The following is a 16,684-nucleotide window of genomic DNA, read 5'->3' on the forward strand; positions in this document are numbered from 1 at the left end:
ATCAAATGGAAAAGTCTCTTTTTAAAACTTGTTTTATTAGTTTTAATCTTTTAACTTTATGCATCAAGCAAACATTTAATTATATGCAACATTCACTGACTGGAACAAATTTATTTAATATTTAAACCTATTTTCTGCACATTCCAGCACATAAAATAATTTTTTGTGTGTGTTTACACTCAGTCTTTCAAATAGATGCAAGTAAAACACAGCAGAAAATAAATAAAGTCACAGACTCAGCGGTCCTGTTGCTCTATTTTCACCTGTAAAGCAGGACTACGGTAGGCGGAGGTTTACCCTGGTGCAGGTGTGCCGCAGCGGTCAGTGGAAGAATCCACGAGTTTCTCTGTGAGTTTCCCATCACGTGGTAGCTACTCGGTGCTTGTTGGAAGTTTAGGGGTTTTTTTCGCTGTAAAAAGAAGTTGGATGGACGATGGACACTAATGTTTTTGTCACTTTTTATGGAATCAAACTCAAAGTAAGGTCAGTACTTCCACGCTTTAAACGCTGCACGCTCATACTCTCTCCACACTCGATATGTGATCCATTGTTGATCTGCACACAGCTGTTGTCACGAACGTCGCACTTGCTTACCTCACTGTCATGAGACATTCTTGCAAAAAAAAAAATCACGGTTTTAGTAACGCAGTAATGCAGCGTTCCTACGGCAAAGTAACGGTAATCTAATTACCGTTTTTGCAATAGTAATCCCTTACTTTACTTGTTACTTGAAAAAAGTAATCGGATTTACAGTAATGCGTTACAAGTAACGCGTTACTGCCCATCTCTGGTCATCAGGCAGGGACAATGCAAAGCAAATGTAGCCTATGTTTTACCTGATGTGTAAAATGTTGCTGTTGAGCAGTTGCTGCTGCTCCTGCTGCAGACAGTGCTGGAGGGGCGGGGGCGATCTCAAAACATTAAACAAGTGTTTTAGATAATAATAAACTTCAAAGACTATTCATACGGACATACTTACTAGTACATATCATCATCCAGAGTAAAGTCACAGAGAAGCGTGTACTCACCTTTGCTGTTGTTGCCACTTTGTAAAGTTTGAGTTTCTAATGAGGGTCAGTGTTGCCAGATTGGGTTGATGCTCTAATCCAGCCAGATGTTGTCTATCAATCAAACATAACCATTAAATAGCAGACCAAGCATCACTGCATTAAACACAAAAGAACAGTAAACTGGGTTTGCCAGCTGAATGACTGACTGTCTTTGCATCAGAAATGATTAAATGTATATATTTGTAGTTTCACTTTATTTATTCATATACTGCTGTATTTAAATGTTGTATTTAAATGCAAGTCAAACTTGCATCAGCACAACTAAATTCTCCACCTGTCCCTAGCAGCCAGTGGGAACACAGATGAAGGGAACGCTGGTTTAAGGTGCTTCTGAATTCTGAAAAAAAAAAAAAATTCTCAACAGGTTCTTCATCAATCAGCCTATTATTGCTTCATACATCTGCTTTTTTTAAAACTCCGTAAGGGACTTTTAAGAGCCATGTCAGTCTGTTGTAAATGTGTTTTAGGGCTCAGTTTCTGCCTTTATTGTTCTCTGTCTTGTGTGGTTTTTCTGTGTGTTTGTTCATTTATTTTTCCGTCCATCACCATGAGTGACTTCAAGCTCTGTTAATGGTCCTGGATAATGTGACTGATCAGCAGGAACTAATTGATGAGCTTCAACATACTGATGACTTGCTTGGTGAGGAAGCTCCCGTTTGAATTAACACCATGGGCACTTTTAGATTTCAACACAGGTGGTTGATTGTTACACTCTGGAAATGAAATGAAGGTTCGTGTTATTAAGCCAATAAATTATGAAAAACTGGGTTTAGATTCTTGGTGAAAAATGTGTTCATGACGGGGCAGAGTTCTTGCATTTTGTGTAAATTTAAGCATATAACAATTTGATTATTGCTTAATAAAAAATAAAAAAAAGACAAACTGAAGCTACACAACACAGGGGGTTTACAAACACAAGTCTCACTTATTGGCTTACTTATTTATTCTATACGCTGTACAGCACATAAAAATTCACATTTTATGACTGGAATGTTTATTTATCTGGGCTAAAGAAAATTTATATGAAACGCGTATACTGCATATTTGCACCATACATAATGCATATTGCAGGAAGTAACACCTGTATGGGCAGAAATCTGTGCCATCAGAAACTGAATTTGAATAAGTTCAATTTGAATTTGAATTGCTCCGATTGAATCTGAATTGTAACTTGAATAAATGCTTTTGAAAACTGAATTTGAATTAGTCTAATTTGAAATTGAATTTATGGTTTGAAAATGATCATCACTAAATTGAAATTGAATTTATATTTTGAAAATGAATTGATCCAGTAATGCTGCACTAATGAATTAGACTAACTATTCACTTTAGCTAAAGTTATTAAGTCAGCTAAAGAGTTGGGATGCTGTGTAAGACATAAATAAAGCTAAAACACAAAGGTTTGGACACTGTTTTGCATGTTTCCCTACTGTAGGGGTCTCTGCAAGCATACAGAGGGGGTACTCTGACAGGGTCCAAGATGACAACTTTGGAATTCTACTAGAAACAGTCGATCATATTTGTTGTCAAAGCTGAATTCAGGGCAAACTACGCTAAATTAGCGTTTTTAGCTAGCAGCTACAATAAGCATAAAAGTTACCGTACGGCTATCATTTGTTAACATGACGCTTGTTCTTATACATGTAATACATTTATTACCAACCTGAGAGTTTATCCGCTGGTCATTCGACATGACGAATGACTTCTGAAGTCTTAATTCAGCTCAAGACGCTGTAGATTCCCGTCAGTAACACTTTCGGTCCGCTAGTAAAACGTAGTTCTATTAATCTGCGCTTGAACCGGAACCGGATGTAAGTTCCAAAAAACTGAATTTTGGAACTGAAATTGAATGGTGAGAAGTGAAACTGAAAGTATTCGAGAGCTGAATTTTTAAAGGATAAAATGCAGTTTCAAAGCAAATCAATTCATTTTCAAAATATAAATTCAATTTCAATTTAGTGATGATCATTTTCAAACCATAAATTCAAATTCAAATTGAACTTATTCAAATTCAGTTTCTGATGGCACAGATTTCTGCCCATATGTTTAAAAAATGGCTTTGATTTGGATGCAGTCTCATTGCCACACTGCAGCGTACCAGCACAGCACTCCAGTTAGTTAGTCATCAGAACTGGTTTCCTGTCTCCAGCACGAACATTTCCTGTTATTGTTTTTATTTCTTTCGTGCCAATGTCATGTATCCACCAAAATGGATAATATGACCGACCACACAAGCAAAGAATGATGTCAATTACATTTGTTTTACTACCAAACGTAATGAATGTATATGATGAATGAACACTCAAATATTAACATTAAATCTACAGCTTCATGTTTACAATCAGAGATACACAAATGTGTTAGCTGATTTTTAATAGGTTTGATTTGTACACCAGTAACAGTAATGTGTGCAACAAGACTGTACAATTAGCCCCAACTCAAAAGATAGTTTTCTTGGCATACGTACATGAAATAATTCACAATCTGCACTTTAAAATACATGAAGAATACAGTAAGGTTTTCTAGACTGAGACGCAGTCTCAGATGGAACCACCAGATTACATCTTCTTGTGCTTTGTTGCCTTGTGTCTTCATAATAGACACGTGAGATGCATTTCCAAAATGTCTTTACCAAATGAATGTGCCATGTGTTAGTTCAGGTCATCCAAAGAACAGAAACACTTGGAACAAGGAAAACACAAGTGCAGCCACAAGGCAACAAAACAAGTTTGTACAGAGAAGGAAGCAGGCAGTCTAACGGTAATCGGTTCCCACTGCCACCATCTATTTGTGCAAAAAAGTCCAAAAATCAGGTTCACTCCCTCGTCTTTTTCAGGTGGAGGCAGAAGTCTCAGGAAGAGTTTCAAAACATAAGGAAAAAACAAAAATCAGCTGGCATTTGGGACAAAGTGAGAAAAACCTGCAAGTTTTAGAAGTGACCTTTGAAATGCAATCTTGTTCTGGTTTTTTCCTTCCTTCTTTTCCCCCACATGTACTTCTACACTTGTGTTTTTCTCTGGGTTTACTGAAGTACTACAAGTCCTAAGCTGGGGAGAAGCCCAGTATGAGCCAGCGGGGATTCTATATTTGCAATTCAATACTGGAGGAGTGTTTACATGATCTGACAACGACATCCCAGAAATCTTAAAAGCTCAAAAAAGTATAAGAAGCAAACAACTGATCGTTGTTTTCATTTAGACCTCAGAAACGGACTAAAACCTTCAGATCTTCATCAGCAGACGAGGTTGGCCAAATGTTGTATCAAGCAACATGTGGCTGAAAATGTCGATAAAAGCCAGCAAGTGACACCAGGTTACATTTATTGAGTTAAAGTACTTAATTCAAGGTCGTCTCAGTTTTCAGACTGTTAGCAAAGTGAAAGTATTAAAAGTATTGTGCAAGCCTGCCAAAGTTAGGCCTTGTGTGTCTCCAGTTTGTGCAGTCAGGACAGACTACACAATGAAACCCCCCCAGGGTAAAACACTGACCTGTACTGGAGTACATGTTGTGTACAGTGAATATGCAGAATGTTTGAAGCTCATATCAGGCTTCTCACGTTATTCAGAGAACAGATGCAAAACACCAGTTTGCCATCAAGGTCAGTTTTATAGTATTTTTATCCTCAGCACAGCTCATACAGTAATGCATCATATAACAGCCAAATATGGACATGAGGGGCTTCAAACGCATGACTGCTTTCATATTCAGCACAGCATGGCTCCTGTGCTCTCTGCTGCTTCTGTAAAGAGTGGAAAGAAACTGATGTGCATATTCCCCCCCAAAGAGCTTGACATGACAGTTTGGCCTTCTCCTCCTTTCAGCCGTGCTTTTCATGAAGATTCAAGAATTCATCAAAAACTCATCTGAGCAGCAGCTCTTGAAAAAAAAGAAAAAGCGAGCTACTACAAAGAAATAAACCACTGACTATTTCATCGATTCATATTGCACTTAGCCAAACTTAGAAAGAAGCTGTTGCAACTGATTTAGACCCCTGTGAAGATCACTAACTACTGACAACATGCAACCGCAGTTAGGCTGTTCCAGGAGCATCACACTTCCTATTTTCATTCGATATCCTTTAGTAGTTTATGTTCCCAAAATGACAAATATGAACATTTTCTTAACAAACAGGAAATGCATTAAATCACATGTGCAAGGTGACTTCTGTTAACAAGGCTGCAAATATAAGCATCTTCATTTGAGAGTACAGTCATTTCAATGAAACAACCTTTTTAGAGGCAAATAGCCAACCACCCACCTATACCCTTATTGATTTAAGTGGTTCAGAAGCCTTGCAAGGACTGGCCAACAAACCCTATGTGCAGAACCAGGACACTGATGAATGGAGCATAAGAAAAAACATTGTGTAGTCAAAGCCTAATGTCTTCTATAGAGTTACATTATCATGCAGGTAGTGATAAATCATCAGCAAGTCACTCTGTCACCCTAGGTCACACTGTAGTCTGACTCAGTCCACTGCCTGAAATCACTACATCGCCACATGTGGAGTAATCCACTGCTCAAAGTAGAAACTACAACGTGGAGTAGCTGAGAACGGGACCTTTTTAAAGGTGAAACTATAAACTAGTGACGTGTTTACACAGTAATGTATTATTTAGGCGAGTCTTTAACAAAAGGAAAATCAGATATTAACAGTTCTGTAACGACAAACCTAACCATGTGCAAAGTCCTGGATGACATTCAGGGTTCAGTGCTTTGGTTGTGGACAGCAGAGAATTATTCCACACCACAGCAGGTGGTGTCAGCGCTGTGTGTGAGACAGTATACAGGAAGTGTGTTGGTGGAGTGGCTGATAACTCTGGGCACTGGTTTAAGATGTGATCAGTCAGACCTTAAAAATCAAAATAACTTGAGCTAAATGACACACGAGTTTCTCATTTCTTGCTGCGCAGCCGTTTGGATTGCCGTGGAAGGTCTGAGCTTTTTCTGGTGCGTTTTAGCGAAGACCCTACCTCACCCTCTGTCTCCCTGGGTGAGGCTGCAGCCACGCCTGTCAAGACAGCAGCAGATGTGCTGGCAGCAGTGAAAGACACAGCAGAGCTGCTGGATGTGGAGGGGACAGTTGTGTTGGGCCTGGGTCCTCCGATAGCAGCAGCGCTACTCTCCATCAGTTCACGGAGCTTGTGCTCCAGCTCTGCGAGGCGGGCGTTCTGCTCAGCGATCACCTGGCTCTGTTCCTGCAGCTTCTGCTCCTGGTCCTGCAGCTGCTTCTGCTGCTCCAGCTGCTTGACCCGAATTTCCTGCATCTCCCTCCGCAATACCGTCATCGATGCCCCGTTCACTTTCACCTGCTGCTGCACCTTGGTCATCTCAGAGCGAGAAGGTGTGTTCTTAGCCAGCAAGGACATGGTGGTCAAAGAGGTAGATGGACCTGCCACTGAGGGCACAAGACACACATCTGAGTAAAGCGTGTTCCAGAGTTAGCATAGCGTGTGATGCAGAGCGCGTGCAGAGCAGTGCAAACAACCAACGGCTGGGGTGGCACGTAAGACTAAACAGGACGATGACTTTCTCGTCTCTCACATTTAGCGACAACTCTGATACAAATGGAAAGCCACAAACGCACAACCACTGTGGCTCACATGTTGCATTTAAAACCTTGGACACCCGGTGCAATAGGGATGCGCAACTATTATTGTTTTTGTCACATTTCAATTACCTGGTGCAGAGCCAATGAGGCGACCAGACAGATCGGCTCCCGGCAGTTTCTTCTTCAGAATGGGGACGATCTTCTCATCGAAGTACTCCATGGCCATGGAGGAGATGTCCCTCAACTCCTGCAGAACCTCATGAGCTCGCTGAGGTGCTCGGGTAGAGTTCACGTAGCGCAACACGCGGTAAATCTCATCTATAACCTGATGACACACAACAGCACGTGATCAGGAGAATACAAATAACAGAGAAATAATGAGTGAAACAGGCTTTTAAAAGCTCGATGCGGCATTCATGTGTGGGGAGCTGACCTGGTCGGAAGAAACAAATTAAAAAGGCTCTGGTATGAGCCACTACTAACAGTTAAAGCATAGTTTTTAATGGTCACATGTTGAACTGTGGTGCAGCTAAGACGTCCTAAACCAGCAGCAACGGCACCAACCTGATTAAAGACGGTTTCAACATCAATAATCAAAGAAATAGTTTTCCTTTTTAATCATGCTGGTACTGTTGTTGATTTAGGGCATTTTCCTTCCACTGCAGTTCAACATGTGTGTTAAGGCCCTGGCCATATTCTGAATCAGTGTGTGTTCTGTGCCTTTAAGAGTCTCTGCAGGGCCTCCACGTGATTGGAGGAGCCGTTTTGGGCCGGCTTTGACCTGCCACCTGCTGACTGACACCCACTATGAACTGGCCATTTCAAAAACCCTGTCTCCCGCAGATGTTCCCCAGGCAGCAACAGCAGACCTGTCCTCGGCCTCCAAACTGGCAGTGCTTGATCTTGTAAATAGCACTGAAGCAGAAGGGGTGAACACCCTATTTTTTTGCACTTTTTCTCTTGTTTATTAAATTAGGGAATTAAAGGTAGTGCTTGTGTTTTGTTTAGTTTGGTTTCGAGTAGGGTTTAGGTAGCACTTCTTTGGAATAGGTTGTTTTGTTTATTATTTTGACCTTTTTTCACCCTGGAGTTTATGGTCTAAGGAGTTTGGAAAGAAAAGCATCTGGACTTCTTTAAGTTGCTTGAAGACGTCTTCGAGCAACTTAAAGAACCTTCACAGACCTGGAGTTTATGCTTTCAGTTTTGTTGTTATTGGTAGCAATAAACCTCACTCTTAGATTGACTATTGGGGGACAGGGGTGTGGAAACCCTGTCAAAGTAGCCATTCACTTTACTTGAATCTCAGTGCTAAGCTCAGATAAAATAATTATTGTGGGTGATTTTAACATCCATGTAGATGCTAAAAATGACAGCCTCAACATGGCATCTAATCTGTTATTAGACTCAATTGGCGTCTCTCAAAATGTAAAAGAACCCACCCACCACTTTAATCACTCTCTAGATCTTGTTTTAACATATGGCATAGAAACTGAACATTTAACAGTGTTTCCTGATGCCCTGTACCAACACAGAGCAGAGCAGCTATCTGAACACTACTCCAACAGAGGTCGATTATCTTGTTAATAATTTCACCTCCTCACTACGTACGACTCTGGATACTGTAGCTCCTGTGAAAACTAAGGTCTCTAATCAGAAGTACCTGACTCCGTGGTATAATTCTCAAACACGTACCCTAAAGCAGATGACTCGTAATCTGGAGAGGAAATGGCGTGTCACAAATTTAGAGGATCATCATTTAGCCTGGAGAAATAGTTTGCTGCTTTATAAGAAAGCCCTCCGCAAAGCCAGAACATCTTACTATTCATCACTGATTGAAGAAAATAAGAACAACCCCAGGTTTCTCTTCAGCTCTGTAGCCAGGCTGACAAAAAGTCAGAGCTCTTTTGAGCCAACCATCCCTTTAACGTTAACTAGTAATGACTTCATGAACTTCTTCACAAATAAAATTTTTATCATTAGAGAAAAAATTACCAATAATCATCCCACAGATGTAATATTATCTACAGCTACTCTTAGTACCATTGATGTTAAGTTAGACTCTTTTTCTCCAATTGATCTTTCTGAGTTAACTTCAATAATTACTTCCTCCAAACCTTCAACGTGTCTTTTAGACCCCATTCCTACAAAACTGCTCAAAGAAGTCCTGCCATTAATTAATTCTTCGATCTTAAATATGATCAACCTATCTCTAATGATCGGCTATGTACCACAGGCCTTCAAGCTGGCTGTAGTTAAACCTTTACTCAAAAAGCATCTCTAGACCCAGCAGTCTTAGCTAATTATAGGCCAATCTCCAACCTTCCTTTATATCAAACATCCTTGAAAGAGTAGTTGTCAAACAGCTAACAGATCATCTGCAGAGGAATGGTTTATTTGAAGAGTTTCAGTCAGGTTTCAGAGCTCAGCACAGCACAGAAACAGCTTTAGTGAAGGTTACAAATGATCTTCTTATGGCCTCTGACAGTGGACTCATCTCTGTGCTTGTCCTGCTAGACCTCAGTGCAGCGTTCGATACTGTCGACCATAATATCCTATTAGAGCGATTAGAACATGCTGTAGGTATTACAGGTACTGCACTGCAGTGGTTTGTATCATATCTATCTAATAGACTCCAGTTTGTGCATGTAAATGGAGAGTCCTCTTCACACACTGAGGTTAATTATGGAGTTCCACAGGGTTCAGTGCTAGGACCAATTCTGTTTACATTATACATGCTTCCCTTAGGCAGCATCATTAGAAGACATAGCATACATTTACACTGCTATGCAGATGACACCCAGCTCTATCTGTCCATGAAGCCAGATAACACACACCAATGAGTTAAACTGCAGGAATGTCTTAAAGACATAAAGACCTGGATGGCCGCTAACTTTCTGCTTCTTAATTCAGATCAAACTGAGGTTATTGTACTCGGCCCTGAAAATCTTAGAAATATGGTATCTAAGCAGATTCTTACTCTGGATGGCATTACCTTGGCCTCCAGTAACGCTGTGAGGAACCTTGGAGTCATTTTTGACCAGGACATGTCCTTCAACGCACATATTAAACAAATATGTAAGACTGCGTTCTTCCATTTGTGCAACATCTCTAGAATTAGAAATATCCTGTCTCAGAGTGACGCTGAAAAACTAGTTCATGCATTTATTACTTCCAGGCTGGACGACTGCAATTCATTATTATCAGGATGTCCAAAAAACTCGCTGAAAAGCCTTCAGCTGATCCAAAATGCTGCAGCAAGAGTCCTGACAGGGACTAGAAAGAGAGAGCAGATTTCTCCTGTTTTGGCTTCCTGTTAAATCCAGAATTCAAAATCCTGCTCCTCACATACAAGCTCTTAAATAATCAGGCCCCATCTTATCTTAATGACCTTGTAGTACCATATCACCCTATCAGAGCACTTCGCTCTCGCTCTGCAGGCCTACTTGTTGTTCCTAGAGTATTTAAAAGTAGAATGGGAGGCAGAGCCTTCAGTTTTCAGGCCCCTCTTCTGTGGAACCAGCTTCCAGTTTGGATTCAGGAGACAGACACTATCTCTACTTTTAAGATCAGGCTTCAAACTTTCCTTTTTGCTAAAGCATATAGTTAGGGCTGGACCAGGTGACCCTGAATCCTCCCTTAGTTATGCTGCAATAGACGTAGGCTGCCGGGGGATTCCCATGATGCATTGAGTTTTTCCTTTCCAGTCACCTTTCTCGCTCACTATGTATTAATAGACCTCTCTGCATTGAATCATATCTGTTATTAATCTCTGTCTCTCTTCCACAGCATGTCTTTATCCTGTCTTCCTTCTCTCACCCCAACCAATCACAGCAGATGGCCCCGCCCCTCCCTGAGCCTGGTTCTGCTGGAGGTTTCTTCCTGTTAAAAGGGAGTTTTTCCTTCCCACTGTTGCCAAAGTGCTGCTCACAGGGGGTCATATGATTGTTGGGCTTTTCTCTGTATCTATCATTGTAGGATCTACTGTACAATATAAAGCGCCTTGAGGCGACTGTTGTTGTAATTTGGTGCTATATAAATAAATTAGTCATGTGACAGCTGAGTGTCTCAGCCCTGGTAGTTACTTGATCAAACCCTCCTGATGATGAGCCAACTGCAGACTGATTTCCATAAACCTTAATAGGACAATGCAATCAAACTGAACAAACTAACGAGGAAGGCTGGTTCTGTTGTTGGCATGAAGCTCGTCACCCTGGAGGTGGTGATCAGGGACAGAATGCGGGCAAGACTGCTGGCAATCATGGAAAATGACTCCCCCCTACATAACACACTGGACAATCTGAAGAGCAGTTTCAGCAACAGGTTCCTTCAACCTGGCTGTCTGAGGGAACGTTACAGGAGCTCGTTCCTTCATGCTGCTGTCAGACTCTGTAATTCATCCACATCAGTCAGGTCCACAGAAATAATCACACCTCACTGCACCCTGTCACTTCTGTATACCACCATAAATACCTGCACACATACTTGTCCTTTTATATTTATATTCATATTTATACCTATATCTAGGGCCGCTCGATTATGGCAAAAATGATAATCACGATTATTTTCACTGAAATTGAGATCTCGATTATTTGACGATATTTATTTAACAATAACAATGTGTTGAATAATGACTTTAAAAAATAATATAAAATAGTGCAAATACTGATAACAGTGCAAATGTTTGCAATATAAGAAATCAATGAAAAATGTAAACGTCTGTGTTTAGTGAACTTTGCAGTGTTGCTCTGTGGTGCAGCTACACTGTAGCAAAGTTTACACACTGTGTCTACTTGATCCAGTCTGACTCCATGAACCCATAATGTTTCCACACCACTGAAGGTTTTTACCTCTTTTTAACCAACGGCAGTCACTCTCCTCTCCAAATAACTTCTGCTTAGCTTTCCGAGCTTCCCTCGGGTCCTCTTAATTGTTGTGACGCGTGTTCGAAATGCAAAGAGGTGCGCTCGATTTGCCACACGGAGCAGCGCGAGAGTAAAGCATGAGGGAGGGGCTAATAATCGGCTCAGTCATTTTTAATGATCGTTGAAAGCCCAGATCGTAATCGTGATTAAAATTAGATTAATTGAGCAGCCCTACCTATATCGCTATATTTAAAAGCACAAGAGCCATATTCAGCATCTGGATTTGACTAAAACTTGCTTTTATTGCTTTGGACTCATCTGTTTACCATCCTGCATGTAGCGCCAGACCCAGGAACAAATTATAGCATGTCACGGCAAACACCAAAGCGGGGATTCGTTTCACTTTATTAACAGACAGGGGTCCATAGAACATAAACTAAATACATAAAAAAGAAAAATAAATGTGGATTAATGTGGACTTGCTGCAAAAGGAAAAAATGAGCTTTTTAAATGAGAACTTTTCCCTTCTGTCTTGAAAACTACTGATGCTGCAGAGTTGTTTGCCAGTAGCAGCTACACTAACCTTTCCGGGGATGAAGCAACACAGGTTGGAGTCCACATATTTCATGAAGGTCATGTTGAGTAGTGAAAGGCGGGTCTCCACAGCAGCCAGGATGTCAGCGTGACGGGCCAGGGAGTGGTTTCTCCTCTCTGACTCTCTCCTGGGAGACAATGGAAACATGAAGAGAACTTTAAAGAATATCCATTTCTATGTATTGTCATTTATATCATTCATATGATCTTTTTCTTGACATCATTAAGAAAAAGATTTACTGTTCAAGACTCATTTGACTTGTTTTAGAAGTGGGATTCAAACTTGTTTGAAAAGGATCAGAAATAGAGCCTGTAACAGACACAGGAGGCACTCACAGCCAGCACAGCACAAAAGCCTGTGATGACGTCAAGAAACTATTGTAGGTTTGACTAAGAAACAACACAAAAAACCCCAAAAGAACACAGTGTCTGAAAGATGTGTGTGGAACTGGTTTAGCTTTCGTCCCTCAGATACACAACAAAGCACTATTTTTGGTAGCGCATGCTAGCGGGCCGTCGTTATTACCGTGTTTTTTGGAAAATACGGCGCACTTAAAATCAATCCTTTAATTTTTCTGAAAGTCGACAGAGCCCCTTATAATCCCGTGTGCCTTATGTATGAACTCTGGTTGTGTTTACTGACCTCGAAACGATTTTATGTACACGGCGCTCGAAAATCTGTCAAATGTTTCAGTACGACTTTGCTAAGCTACGAAGCCGCACCGCTTGATGGATTGTCGGAGCGTTACGGCTATCGTAGGCGGAGCGATACGTACTGTGCTTCAACATGTTACCGTGTTGTGTGTGTATAACCTCTTTTTAAGTGTTGTGGATATTATACATGGTTATGCTGAGGATGTGTCGGCCAGTTTCCACTGGAAATGCCTTTTGGTTAAACTGTCAGCGAGGAATTTGCACTGTTACGTTTTTATATAACTTTAATGCAGATAAATAACAGCTGCTTGTTTCAGTGAAAATACATAGATGGGTTTTTTTTGCACTAATACAGTTGTGGAGTTGTAAAGTATTTTGTCTAGTGTCAATTATATCGTCAGTTATATCGTTATCGCAAATTTTCAAATGTATATCGTGATAAATATTTTTGGTCATATCGCCCTGCTCTACCGGCAGCCACCAGTAGAAATGTGAAAATCCCTGATGATTTTTGGAAAACTTGACCTTTGACCTTGAGGTTAAGATTACCCGGATTTAAACTCATCCAAGATTTTTAGTAGATGCACCTATGGTTTGAATTCTACGTCGCCTCATTCTTGAGTTGTTGCATTCACAAACTTGGGTGCCCACACTGCCTGCTCATCTGGCTGGGTGATAGCAAAACCCCATCAGCCTTTTACAGCTGAGGGGTAATAAAAAGGGTCTGAAAGCTCAGACTGTGTAAAGCAGTCCCAGCCACCAGCACAAATCCCTAATAAGGACACACAAATGACCCTTCTCTTGACATTTAGGTATGAACACAAAGCTGAACCCGTATAAACGGACACTGCAGCCTGACTGATTATCAAGCTTCTTCCCTGTTGGAGTTCAGGGTCTGGCCGCTGTGGTCGGCTTAGCATTCAGTCAGTTTTCACATCACTCTGGGATCGTGGCTAGCTTAGAATTAGCATGCTATCTGTGCATGTGCTTGGAAGGAGCTGAAGTTGGGTTAGCAGCATAATGCAGCTGTTTCTATCCTGGATGCAGTTTGGACGTTACCCATCATGCTCTCGTCCTTGATGGGAATCAAGAACTTAAATCCCACCCTACTGACAGAAGCACCTTACCAGAAGGATATCATGAGAACACACTTTGTTTGTTAAGGATGTTTTATTTGGTTTTGTCTCCCAATGTCCTAACTCACCAACCAGTACCTGTAGTTTTGTTTTATGAACAATGACTTTTCCCTCCTCTGCATTTAAATACAATGCTTTCATTTAGTACAAGGTACATGTGAATTTTGTATCCCAGCTTATGAAGAATTTAGAAAAAATACTTGTGCAAGGATGAGATGATTATGACAAAAAAGCGCTCTACATAAGTGCCAGCCAATTCATTCAGATCAAGGAAAAAGTATAAAGTCATTTCCAAGCTTCTTAAAGTTGGCCAAATAATTAAATAAAGGAGAGTTCCTGAAGAAAACCAGAGTGCAGTGAGAGTGGAATAACTTGTGATGTGATACTGACCTGGGCAGCTGGGCTTTGACTTGCCTCTGGCACAGGCTGTGGTAACGCTCCACCTTCAGGAATCCCTGATTCAGGACACGCTGGCAAATCATGTCCATACGCTTGCATACCTGAAGACAGATCAGAGAGAACAGGTGGACAGGTAATCTGATGAGTACGTAGCAATTCAGAGTTTCAAGTTATTTGCCTACATGGGATTCTTGACACAGTGCTTTGGATAAAGTGGAGGGCTTCCAGTCTCTACATTCACAGTTTTAAGAGCTGATACATTGGCTCTTATCATTCCTGTTGTTTTCAAAGGAATATTTACCATCCTCTCTTACAATCCTGCTGCAAAAACTACTCCCGGATGTCACCGTTAAGGGGATCAGAGGAAAAAGCAATGGCTGAATTCTACTTTGGGTTAGACTGGAGGAAACGCTTTCTGCTGCTTAAGGAAAAAGTCCACATTTACAGAAGTCATGAAGTCACTTTGTTAAACCTGATCATCAAATATCAACAGTCATTTGACACTGACCTGATACGCATCTGCTGACACAGCTGCACCGCTCATACTGGTAAGTAAGGTATGACACAGTCCACAGAGCATTGTGTAATGACAAAAAAATCTTCATTGCACATCTTGTTTGTATTACATGTCACAATACTTTGCATCAAGAGGGGAGTGTTTAGTAGCTATGAGTATCTCAGCAGGAAAACGGTTCGTTCATCTGCAAATGTCAGTGAAAACACGGGTAGTGCACAGCAGTCTTATTACCTCACTTAGCCAGTGAGCCACGAACTCCTCAGCAAACGCAAACTAACACATGACAGCGACTGATTCTGCACAGCAGGAGAAGAACGAAGCCTCCAGGCTGTGTGCCGAGCAGACTGAAGTGTAGGTGAATGGAGCTGCGAGGCTTCTACTAACCCCACAGAGTTACACAAGGACAGCCACGAGCCCGGTACTGGCTGCAAACAACTCCGTGACCAACACTCATCTGCGCTCTGACAGTTGTGTGATGGTGATAGTGTTGTGTCGTGTATCCCAGCCCTGCTCATCTCGGCTGTCTTGCTAATTCGAGGAGCACAATGCGGGCCGTGGCTGCAAACAGACGGCTCCAGACTGGAGCACGGATGTGAAACAGCCTGATGTCTGCGCTGCCTTTACACGAGTGCTACCCAAACAGGATTCGGAGCCCTGGCTAGCATTAGCTTTGCTGCTGTTTTTGTTCTCACCGAGCGCAGCAGGCTGATCTCATCGTAGGACAGGAAGTTGAGGATGGTCTCGATGGCCACGATGGGCAGGCCCAGCAGGGGGTTGTTCTGGTGCTGCTGGTCCGATGGAGGGGGTGTATGTCTTAGTGACACGATATCTGAGTCCAAGGACCCAACACATCCATCAACTCTCTCTATCACGGCCGCCATCTTGCTTTGAGACAGAGGAGCCGGAAATGACGTTTCAATAGGAAGCTCGTGCCATTTTTTCTTCAAAGATGGAAAAACGGAATCTGCTGTTAACAGCCAGCCGGACAGTGCGGTCCACAGTCATTTGAAACCACCATGAGCTGCAGCTCTCATATACATACATTAAATGCTGATGTGATCCTGTGTGATGAAGACAGCAGCCACACTTTGTTCATCAGAAAGTTGGTGCAGGTGAGCCAGGGCCCACACCTCACAATGTTTACTCTCTCGTGGTCTTTTCCACTGGTGTCAGAGTGGGATGGGGATGCAGTTTCACTAGGTGAGCTCTCCGCTAAATAGCCGCTGCCAGGGCTCGACTGGGACAAAAAATGGGCCCAGGCATTTTGAGCAGTTAATGCTCTACCTGGCAAAACGTTGCTAGACCCGCCCCTGCAGTTACCAGCTGTCAGCTACTTAGAAAACGATCCTGGTGTTATTTGTCTCTCAGAAACAGTTCATAACTTCCCTTCAACTCATTCATGTGACCTAAAAGGTAAACCTGTTTCTCCATCACCTGTTCAGCTCTGATGATTCAGTAAGGACATCTCCTGGTTTCATCCGAGTGGTGTCCAAAAAAATGACGTGGGCTTCATAGATAATTGGGAAACTTTCTAGAGGAAACCTGGTCTTGTTAGGAGAGACGGAATCCATCCCTGGGCCTTACACAGAGTTTCTGTCTGATTTCTCAGACTTTTTATCTGATTTAGTTCTGAGCTCAGATAAAATAATTATTGTGGGTGATTTTAACATCCGTGTAGATGCTAAAAATGACAGCCTCAACATGGCATTTAATCTGTTATTAGACTCAATTGGCTTCTCTCAAAATGTAAAAGAACCCACCCACCACTTTAATCACACTCTAGATCTTGTTTTAACATATGGCATAGAAACTGAACGTTTAACAGTGTTTCCTGAAAACCCTCTGCTGTCTGATCATTTCCTGATAACATTTACATTTACAATAATTGATTACACAGCGGT

The 16,684-nt window shown here is 41.6% G+C and overlaps 1 protein-coding gene across 1 annotated transcript; it reads right to left on the bottom strand.

The window, feature by feature from the left end:
• Nucleotides 1-2,009: 2,009 nt before the first annotated feature.
• On the bottom strand, nt 2,010-15,687 carry fbxo28 (F-box protein 28). The gene is made up of 5 exons (XM_086260141.1): nt 15,476-15,687; nt 14,258-14,367; nt 12,067-12,205; nt 6,751-6,946; nt 2,010-6,468 (listed from the first exon to the last, which is right to left on the bottom strand). The coding sequence occupies exons 1-5, from the start codon at nt 15,662-15,664 to the stop codon at nt 5,966-5,968; spliced, it is 1,137 nt and encodes a 378-aa protein (XP_086116267.1). The 5' UTR covers nt 15,665-15,687; the 3' UTR covers nt 2,010-5,965.
• Nucleotides 15,688-16,684: the final 997 nt, after the last annotated feature.

The sequence above is a fragment of the Aulonocara sp. 'chitande type north' Nkhata Bay genome, linkage group LG13, assembly GCF_057382095.1.
Source record: "Aulonocara sp. 'chitande type north' Nkhata Bay isolate Kocher_YH1m ecotype deep benthic linkage group LG13, A_spYH_male_GT1.1, whole genome shotgun sequence".
NCBI classification, from domain to species: Eukaryota; Metazoa; Chordata; class Actinopteri; order Cichliformes; family Cichlidae; genus Aulonocara; species Aulonocara sp. 'chitande type north' Nkhata Bay.

Excerpts from the sequence above, each read along its gene's own strand:
- fbxo28 (XM_086260141.1), bottom strand. The coding sequence starts at position 15,664 with ATGGCGGCCGTGATAGAGAGAGTTGATGGATGTGTTGGGTCCTTGGAC. Across the intron at positions 14,368-15,475 it reads AGATCAGCCTGCTGCGCTCG|GTATGCAAGCGTATGGACAT; the intron begins GTGAGAACAAAA and ends ATCTGTCTTCAG. Across the intron at positions 6,947-12,066 it reads GTTGCTTCATCCCCGGAAAG|GTTATAGATGAGATTTACCG; the intron begins GTTAGTGTAGCT and ends GTGTGTCATCAG.